The following is a 10,796-nucleotide window of genomic DNA, read 5'->3' as shown; positions in this document are numbered from 1 at the left end:
TCTCTTCCTTCGTTAGTTTTCCAGAAGAAAACCACTCCTATATGTGTCGGATTTTGGGGTACGGTCTATCAATTATTATTTTGTATTAGTTACAATTTATTATTATTACTTTTTTAAAAAATAATTATAATTATATGAAAATTATTTATAATTAATTAAAATTTATTGATATGAGTTATATTTGTTGTCATTAATTTATTTTACAAATAATCTTTTTAATTTATTATTTATTAAATAATAATTTACTTTATTACATATTATTTATTTACTATTTAATATAATTAATCTTAACTAAATATTATTTATGTATTAAAGTGCATGCCTAATTACCCAAAAAATACCTATGAATAAAATTTAATGTAGTTAATTGAAATAGTCATTGATCTTAGTCGTCCGATGACTGAGATAGCCGTACCAATGCGGCCCAACTCGGACCGAGTCGAATTGGAGAACTACGGTCGGATTTGTCTACTCCGAGTCATAAAAGAGGAACCGCTTTGACGCTTTCCTTTCCCTCCACAGGGGCGACTGAATTAACTGAAACTCGCAAGCAGTGACGTGGTCACACAAACCAGAGGCCTACACGTAGTCATATTTTTAGTGGGCGTGGACTGCTATTGCCGGCATTTTAGCAAAATCGACTCCAACAGCAACAATTTCAAAGAAAATAACGTTCTCGTGAAAAGATCAAATGAATCTCTCTGGTTTTTTGTGTTCTTTCTTCTTCTTCTGTCGACTGCTGTTCCAAATTTTTCATTTTTTATTTTTATTTTTTTATAATTACAAATCACCTACCATTACAGCATCAAACAACTCTTTTCTCTCTCTACACTCTCCAGTCTCCACTCCACCTTCTACTTAAATCCCTCCTCGTTCTCTCCACAGACTACAGGGTACTTACGTCCTCTCTCTACAGGCACTTCTCTTTGCCTCTGCCTCTCCATGGGTTCCGCAAGCAGGCCTCAAACACTTTCAATTTGCTCTGTGTTTTCCAAGAACGAAATCATTTCTTGTGGTTATAAAAGCATAATAAATAGAAGTAGAGAGAGAGAAACAGTTTAATAACAGCTACAGCCGGTAATCTATGAAACTAGTGCCGGCAGGTCATTCTCTTATTCTCTTGGTTGCAATCTTATATTGTGCCTATAAATATGCAGTTCTGGCAAGTTTAGAAGTTAAAGAATCTTGTATGGATAACCCAATTATATGTATTTTATTCTTGAAAATGGAGTAATTATGTGGACTCTTCATTTCAGTGTCCCAGTTGGGCAAGTTACTTGTGGGAAGCCAATCCTAAGGACTGTTGTGCCTTCCCTCTGTAATGGCCACCTCCAAAAGTATCAGAAGAATGTACTAAGAGCTCTTAAGAAAGCCGGCCTGAATATCACTTCCTCAAGCAAAGCCCCAAAATTTTCAGTCATAGTTGCGGAATATGTCAGGCAAATACTGGCAAAAAGACGGGAAGTCCAAGATAAGGTAGTCAAGAATGTTGTCAAGGAAGAGAATGGCAGTTGAACTGTTGGTAACTAAGGTCGTTTTTTATATCCTAGTCCAGTGGAATGTCCATAGTCATCCAGTCAAACCAAGGTGGACAATGGGCCATATAGATGCTGGGCACTAAGAAGGCCAAGTGTAGATGAAGTTCTCCACACTTGGTGCAGGACTGTTTAGGACAGTGTGGATCATTTAACATTTGATTGGTAAACTTTGTGAGGTACCTCTTCTTTAAGCCCTTTGCTTTTGAACTTCTGTGTAGATTCAATGATCTGATCTTGATATCCATGTTGAATTGTTCTCTTGTCGTATTGTTCTCTAGGGAAATGGTATGTGATCTTGTTTTGTCTTACAGTTATACTTGTTTGTGTTTTGGCTACTTTTCTGCACAGGTTGTTGAGACACTCGACAATAGTGGCGGCGGATTGGGTTTTGCAGACAGGCTTGTTGTCTCTTTTGCAGAGCTGACGAGGCATTGCTGTGATTGCATTTGGATGTGGTGATTGGTTCATCCCAAAATGATTAACCATTTAGGAGGCTTATTGTTCAATCTTATAAACCGATAACTTTTATTCTCCTTTCTCAATGTGAGATTTTTTCCTATTCAACACTCCATCTCACGTGTAAGCTTGTACATAACGGGTTTGAGAAGTGGGCGCCAACCTTCAATGGTGCAAACAACACATACCTCATGGAGATCACAACAAAGATAACCTAGGGTTAATATCACTGTTGGATTGAGCCTGGTTTCATCCCAAAATGACCATTGCTCAATCTTATAAATCCATTAATTTTTCTTTCCATTTCTTAGTGTGAGACTTTTTTCCACTCAACACAAACATTTGCTAGGGATTGGATGCCTGATATAGAAGTTTTGCTTTTCTAGAGATTGAAAAATAACAATTAGATGCGTAATCCATGAGAAGCAATTTACCAACTAAAAGTAGGGAAATAGGAAATGTGGCTTTATTTGGCCTTTGACCACTTGATTCCACACTTTATGAATATGAGAAGGAAATTTTTTTGTTGAAATCGAAATTAAGAATTACAAACGGACCAGAATAGCAGAAAAATATAAAATGGGCTTCTAAACTGAGTGAGAGTTAATTTATCAACTACAAACGAATTGATTCTTTACTTTATAACTCTACTTAGCGACTCAAAACTGAGTGAAAAGTTTTAATCTATGCAGTGACTCAAAATATTATAGCCAGAGATCCTCCTTATAAAGACACTTACAAATCCAGCAAATTGACAAACAAGAGCTCGATAAATACAGTTGGCACAAGGAACAATGTCAGTCGCGTTGATGCTTCCAGCTTGAATTGGATAGTAAGAATCTACGTAGAAGACAGTGTTTGGGTTACTGCTGGCTAAGGGTGGTCTTGAACCGAGCTGATTCGCGAATAGCTTGAGCTCCACTTGGTTCGAATAAACCTGATCTCAAATCGAATTCAAGATTGGGTTTCCGACTTGTTTAAGTAAATGAGCCGAACTTGAATGAGGCTCAGTTCAGTTTGCGAGTTCACGAATCGGCTCATTTACTTAAACCCATGGTCAGGGGTCTAGACTCATGACTTAGGACCGAAGGACTTTGAAAGCTCTCCAGTCAGGACGGAAGGCAAAACCTCTTTACCTCTAGGATATGCGGGTTTTCAACTTCAAACATATCCTAGAGAAATAGGTGATTCTGAATATCTGGAATACAAGTTTCTTTCGATAACATCCAGATATTCAAAAACATTTTTATTTTAGCTGCCATGATCTTCAACTTCTTCAATTTCTTCGCTTCGCCGAATTTGGGTGTTGCCAACCTAGACGTTACCGACATAAGCCACATGGTTTGGGAGATTCTCGGCTTCAATGAAGGAGATGATATGGTCTTGATAGGAGATGATCCATGTAAAATGCAAGCTTTACAAGAGTATTTAGCTACCAAATTCGAAATGAAGGATCTCAAACAACTTAAATATTTCTTGAGAATTGAAGTGTCAAGATTAAAACACGGAGTCTTCCTTTCATAACGAAAATATGTGTTGGATCTTCTAGTTGAAACCAGAATGTTTGATGGTAAACCAGTAGAGACACCATAGAAATGAATCATAAGCTCGGAATTTTTTCAGATCAAATCCACCAGACAAAGGGCGTTATCAATGATTAGTTAGAAGATTAATCTACCTATCACACACAAGACCAGATATCACATATACAGTGAGCGTTGTGAGTTAGTTCATGCATGCACCAAGTGAAGAATATATGGAAGAGGTCTATCGGATCTTGAGATACTTAAAGAGTGCTCCAGGAAAATGTTTGTTATTCGCAAAAAAATGTGTCTCTAACATTGAAGGATACACAGATTCTGATTGGGCAGGAGATCAGATAACCAGAAGATCCACGTCTGGTTATTTTACTTTTGTGGAAGGTGATCTTGTCACGTGGAAAAGAAAAAAACAGAAGGTAGTATCAAGATCAAGTGTTAAGCTGAATTTTGAGGCATGGCTCATGGTGTATGCGAATTGTTATAGATATGAAATATACTGAAGGACTTAGGGATTGAATATGTTGAATCTATGAATCTCCATTGTGATAATAAGGCAGCTATCGAAATTACAAAAAGTCATATTCAACATGATCGCACTAAACTTGTTGAAGTTGATCGTCATTTCATTAAGGAAAACTTCGATGCAAAGATTATACAATTTCCTTTTATTCTATCCGAGAGTCAGTTGGCTGATATGCTCACGAAAGGAGTATCAAGGAAAGTATTTCATGGTATAATTGACAAATTGGGCATGATCAACATCTATGCACCAACTTGAGGGAGAGTGTTGGAATGAGCTGTAAATTGTGAAAATTGTTATCGTAATTATAGGAAACGATTTGTTTCCTTGTTTTGTTCCTGATTCTAATATCTAAATTGGATCTAAATTAGGTTGTAAATGTATTATAAAAAGCCATCATGAGGAGAAGAATATACATCGGAAAAAATTCTTTGAAATCCTTCTTTGTTCTTTGTGTTAGTCGGTTTTATATATATTTTTACATATTTTCTTCTTAATATTTGGTTGGGAGGCTCAATCATCTATGTTACTCTCTTTATATCTCTTTATGTTAACTATTCCATTTTTTTATTGATTTGTTTAATTCATTTTTCTAGATTTGGTTAGTCCTATAATTATATTTTCAATGTTCAAAACGAGACGACGGGCCCACTCTGATCACTAGAGATTTAAGTCATGTGTTTTCCTATAAGTATCCCATAAGTATCAACTTATCAACTGATACATGAGATTGGTGATAGACCAATCCCTACTTCAATGCATACCTTCTTACATTTTCAAATATATCTTAACGGATGCAGCAATTACGAATACAAATAAAATTAAAATATTATTGATATTTTAAAATTTGTTATTTTATTATTTTTAAAATTAAAAATAAAAAAAGGCTCACTTGTAGGCAGTCCTTTACCTGGAGACAAAGGGGGAAATTTATCTCCCTCCATACGTAGAGGAGGTGCTTCCTTCTCCTAAACCCAAACCGAATCCATTGAGACCCTTACGTGAGGGGTTTTGTTTCACCACTATCTAGGTACGTGTGGACTCACGGCTTTGGTAGGTTAGCCATCACATGGGAGTCTTGTGACATGGGTTGCAGACCAATCGACGTGTTGACATTTTTTATTTTGGTTTCTCGTTCCGTTTTCCATTTCCAAAAACCAAAGGCTCTGAACCTCTTATGTGTGTCGACAGTCGAGTATACCGGCATTCACCAACCGCTAGATTCGGATAAACAGATGAAGCGACCACCTCCATTCATGTTTGGTCCTTGTGATCCATCAGCTCTCGTAAACGAACTGAAAAACAAGAAAAAAAAACGAGTACGCTACTCACCAACGGCCCCTTCCAAAAGTAGAGGCAGACACAGAGGCGACGTCAGAGTAAAGAGAAGAGATGCTGGGTAGAGTCTTCCATTCACGTCTGCCCATCTCTTCTCCACCTCTAATTCTCCCCAGGATCCCATATTGTCGGTTTTTGGGGCAGAGTAACGTGTCCGGCCTGCGGAACCCTTTGTTCTCTTGTGTCAGGACTAGATTATGGTACCGTAAAATGGCAGGTTCTAATGCGAGTATCAGAATTAGAGCGTCGGCTCAGCAGCTCAAGAACGCTGACGAGTTGATTGATTCTGTAGAGACGTTTATTTTCGATTGTGATGGTGAGTCCGTTTGAAAAGCTTGTGAATTCGTTTTGTGGCTGTTTTGGAAATCTTGGAAGGATTTAATTTCCTGTGTTGTAGACTCTCACTTCGAGTCTCTGTATATCACTGAAATTTGACAGCTGGAACTTGAGTTGAATACATGAAAATGGTGCGGAAGTGTTTTCAGCTGTGACGGAAATTTTGATATTTTATCGATGACGTTTGAGAAACATAAATACATATTAGTAAGATACATTTGATTTTTCTATCTTTTCCTGAATTTGGGCACTGTGCGGTTGCTGACAAGTGTGTGGTCCCGCGTTCCTTTGATCTGCAAAATGGGAAGATACCAGTAAGCATTCAATTAGGATATTTACCTTAACTAGATGCGGTCTCTGTAAATAATCTGGATTTTCTTTTTACATAAACAACCTCTATTTCAAGAACTAGATGATATTTAGGCAAGGAAAGTCATGGTGAAAGAAGATCTAAAGCTTGGTGAATGGTGAGTAGCAGAGAGGTGCTATATGCAAAAAACTTCTATTGTCTGGCCGTAGTACACACTCTCATCTTTATTATTTTTTTTGCTTTTGACCAGGAAAGTGGTGCATAACCAGAAAAACTTGAGAACCCAAAATGGAAAGTATGCATGTATATCCGTACAGTCACCCCAAATTACATTTGCTTAAATTTTGTGGTTTTCCTCCTTTTGTCATTATCATACTTTTCCTTGAAGAGTTTTTGTTTCTTAAGTTACTCACCTTCACTGCATTGCCAAGGGAATTATTCTATATCAGCTATAACAATTTGTGTTATCTGTGTCACGCTGGAAACTTTGTTTTAGAGGTAATTGTGGATGGTGATTGATGAAGGGGAAAAATCTGTTATTGATTTCAACTGTATACATGATATGTCTCAGGAGTCATATGGAAGGGGGACAGTCTGATTGATGGGGTACCAGAGACACTGGATATGCTTCGTTCAAAGGTTGTGTAAAGATGCTTCAATTAGCATTTCTTCTTTCAGTTTCCTATTCTACATTTTAAATGACATATTTAGTTTCAATTTGTCAATTACTGTTCTGCTAAATGTAATATGACAAGTGAATACAAATTAGGCATGGAAAATTTCACTTTTATACTTGATAGTTTTAATGTGGCTATGCTAGTGGCAGTGAGATGAAATTTTTCCTAAGCAGTTTGATAAGAACCATATTATCTATGATGAGAATTTGGTGAAAGTGGTCAAATTCAATGGTCTCATCAAGAGAAAAGTACTTCTATATCTTAAGAAGTCTTGAGTAGTTGGTGAAACAAGCAATTCAATATCTGATTCTTTCTACAGGGCAAGCGACTAGTTTTTGTTACAAACAATTCTACGAAGTCCAGAAAACAATATGGCAAAAAGTTTGAAACACTTGGTTTAAGTGTAAATGAGGTCAGTTCAGAAGTTCTCTCCCTCTCTCTTTCTCTCTCTCTCTCTCTCTCTCTCTCTCTCTCTCTCTCTCTCTCTCTCTTCTTTTCTAGCATGCTTGTAAATTGTAAAGTTCATTTGTTTCAGGAAGAGATTTTTGCATCTTCTTTTGCTGCTGCTGCTTATTTGCAGTCAATTGATTTTCCTAAAGATAAGAAGGTATGCAATGAAATGCCAATGAGTATGTAGGAAATGTTAAGTCCAACTAGAAGTTCTTAGAGGGTAACTGGTTCATCCTTAACAATTTTGTGATTACATGTGATTCCTGGATAGTCTTTAGTCGATAGCTTTTTCTTTTTAATTTGGTTCTCCTTTTATTTGGCTTTGCATCTCTTAGATTAGTATGGGTTTTTTTATTTTTAAATTCATAATCTAATTTACTTTTTAAATACACAACCAAATCTGACATTTCAGTGTTTCCAGGTTTATGTTATTGGGGAGGACGGAATTTTGAAGGAGCTAGAACTAGCTGGATTTCAATATCTTGGTGGCCCAGTATGTTTTTTCTATATTCTCATGACAACCAAATATGGAGGCATAGTTTTAGCTGTTTCAGATGCATTCAGTTGCCTTTTCAATATATTAATCAAAACCACATACTGAAGGAAATTTCTCCTTCCAATAAAATGAGTGATTACTCCAGCTATTTTCTAAGACAATGAAAAGAAAGAATTCATTAAGAGACCATCCCAAGTTATCTCCTAAAAAATATTTAAACAAATTAATGATGAGTTCTCAAATAAGTAAACATATGCGGAATGTTGCTTAATTGAGTTGAGCTGAGGTTAACTTCTGTTCTGATCCACTTGAAGTCAATCACTAGGTCACTTAATTATTGAAAAACAGTGTTAAATATTGTTACTTATTCTCCCCAAGAAATATTCTTACTTGTTATGAATATAATAATTGAATTAATGTATAGTTTATATGTACTCAATACATACATTAAAACATAATTGGAGCTATTATTTTTTTTCTAGAAAGTTCAGTAATTATAATTTCCCTTGTTTGTTGGATATACTGCAGGCAGATGGTGATAAGAAGATCGAATTGAAACCTGGATTTATGATGGAGCATGATGAAAATGTATAAAACTTATGCATTTGATTTTTAAAATATTCTGTTTGGTATCATGCTGGTTTCAAGTAAATGTAGTAAATGGACTTGAACTCTTAACCAATATTTACAATGTTTTGCATCATTATTTAGGTTGGCGCTGTTGTTGTTGGATTCGACCGTTACTTCAACTACTACAAAATTCAGTGGGTGAAACCTTTTTTATTGTGTTTAAAACTTCTCCCAATGAAATGAATCTAGATTTACTTTCTATTAACTCTCTTTAACTGGAGGAGGTTGCAAAATGTTCATAGAATTCGAATTTTTGTACCTGAGGAACTCTTGTTGGTGATTTTTGGTATATTTCAGGTATGGAACACTTTGCATACGTGAAAATCCAGGGTGTCTTTTCATTGCTACAAATCGGGATGCAGTGACTCATCTTACAGATTCTCAAGAGTGGGCAGGTACATAGCTTAAAATCCATTGTTTGTTGTTATTCCTGATTCTCTTTGTACCTGGACATTACAAATATGAAAGTTGTTGATAATACAACATCGTCAACTTGTCTTTTGTTTTGAAGACCTAATATTAAATGAGTTGCATTCAATCCAAAAGAAGGTGGAAGCCACTGAAGAATATTTTGAAAAGTCTTTCTCCTGCACACATGTAACATCTTGGAGTTCTATTCATTGATGTACTACAGAACTAATGCAGTCATCTTCAGGTGGTGGCTCCATGGTTGGTGCAATCCGTGGATCAACTCAACAGGAACCTCTGGTTGTGGGAAAACCATCAACGTTCATGATGGACTATCTGTCAAACAAGTATGATTACATAGCTCTTTCTCTCCCTCTCCCCTCTTTTTGCTCTAAATTAACAACTTGATCAAGTCTTATTGCATTTGACTACTAAATATGAACTACTTGAAAAACTTTAGCAATTTTCATCTCTATCACATGATCAATTCCTAAAGGCCAGTCATTATCTTTAAAACAAAGAAACTGTTTCTCATTTGTTGTGATATATGACAGATTTGGTATTCTCAAATCTCAAATATGCATGGTAGGGGACAGACTGGATACGGATATCTTATTTGGCCAAAATGGTGGATGCAAAACCCTTCTTGTTCTATCTGGTAATTGTTGAGCTAAGTATCCAATCTCTCTTAATGTGGGAATCAGTGTTATATGGCGGTTACTTATCAGGAATTCTCTCATTTATAGGTGTTACCACTCTCTCCATGCTTCAGAACCCTGATAATGCCATCCAACCAGATTTCTATACTAGCAAAATAGCCGATTTTCTTACCCTCAAAGCTGCAACTGTTTGAGACTATCAAATTTTGGTAATGCCATTACCATTTCAATTACACTTTTTTCTTGATTACAAAGTGAAACGTATATATGCTCTTGTGGAAATTGTCCACCTTCTTGTTGGAAAAAGGTAGTTGAACTGCACTAGCATTCAGTAATTAAATAGCCAATTTATGACGTTTCATTTATTCGAGCCTTGCGACATTATATGGGATATCTACAGAGCTCAATTTATTCAAATACACACGCGATGGCTATTCAGCACGCGTGCAGCAATGTAAATTTAGCTAATGCAGCAGCAGTACTTTTTGCCTTGCGACGTTTATGGGATATCTACAGAGCTGGGATCTGTTGTGACAAGCGAAGCAAACACGATGGCAGGATCCATGGCTGACTGTTCCATCACCAAATGAATCACAATGTTGAATTCATCTTGGATCAAAACCTACACAAATCTTCGAGGAATTGATATGAACTGCAGAAAAAAGAAGACAAAGACCTTCAATTCCAAGAATTAATCAGCAGTGCCATAGGATAACTGTGATTTCCTCATACTATGACTCCTCTTGTTGGAGTCCAGGCCACTGCACAAAAACTGAATCTGTGTCACTCACAATAGTTCTAAGCATTCCATGAAGTTTTGAAACTGTTTGAACAAAAATCTCAGCAATCTCATATTTGGACAATCTATCAGTCACCTCCATAATTGTTGTATTTCCTTTTGGAATAGCAAACCCTGTAATAAAATCCATTAGTATTTTCTCCCATATTCGTTCTGGAATTGGTAATGGTTGTAAGAGGCGAACTAGAGATGTAAGTATTGTATTTGATTTAGTGACAAACTGGACAATTGGCAATGTCGTTTTTTATATCATCTGGCATACCCTTCCCAAGAAAATCAGTAGTAATTCTAGCAAAAGTTCTTAGAAAACTAGAGAGACCTTTCGCTTATAACATTTTCTTGGCTTATAAAATCTCAATAGCTTTGACAGCCATCATTGTTGTTCAGGTGTTTGTATCTATTGATCCACAAGAATTATGCATCTAGAATGGATAACTTTTTGCTAAAGAATGCAATTAGGTGGTCTTGCTATGAGATGATAACAGCACACCTGCCACTGAAGCATCTATTTCAATAATGAAAAGGTTTGAAAAGTATGGAAGAGCTAAAATGGGTGCTTGAGACATGATCAGTTTCAATGATGTCATAGTCGTGTAAAGAAAACAGCTGGGAGATAGTGGCATTGTTACCACCTTATA

General features: G+C 36.3%; 1 protein-coding gene across 1 annotated transcript; it reads left to right on the top strand.

The window, feature by feature from the left end:
- The first annotated feature begins 5,361 nt into the window (after window positions 1-5,361).
- On the top strand, window positions 5,362-10,373 carry LOC137958294 (phosphoglycolate phosphatase 1A, chloroplastic-like). Its single transcript, XM_068805269.1, has 11 exons — window positions 5,362-5,709; window positions 6,611-6,678; window positions 7,036-7,128; window positions 7,252-7,323; window positions 7,588-7,659; window positions 8,191-8,250; window positions 8,374-8,426; window positions 8,590-8,687; window positions 8,948-9,047; window positions 9,255-9,358; window positions 9,447-10,373. The coding sequence occupies exons 1-11, from the start codon at window positions 5,448-5,450 to the stop codon at window positions 9,551-9,553; spliced, it is 1,089 nt and encodes a 362-aa protein (XP_068661370.1). The 5' UTR covers window positions 5,362-5,447; the 3' UTR covers window positions 9,554-10,373.
- Window positions 10,374-10,796: the final 423 nt, after the last annotated feature.

This window comes from Aristolochia californica, unplaced genomic scaffold (assembly GCF_029961685.1).
Source record: "Aristolochia californica isolate CCGP_79_NKW_82.1479 unplaced genomic scaffold, dmAriCali1.0.hap1 SCAF_1, whole genome shotgun sequence".
Lineage (NCBI taxonomy): Eukaryota > Viridiplantae > Streptophyta > Magnoliopsida > Piperales > Aristolochiaceae > Aristolochia > Aristolochia californica.
Note: the sequence above shows the minus strand (reverse complement) of the source record. Positions and strands in the feature narration are given on the sequence as shown.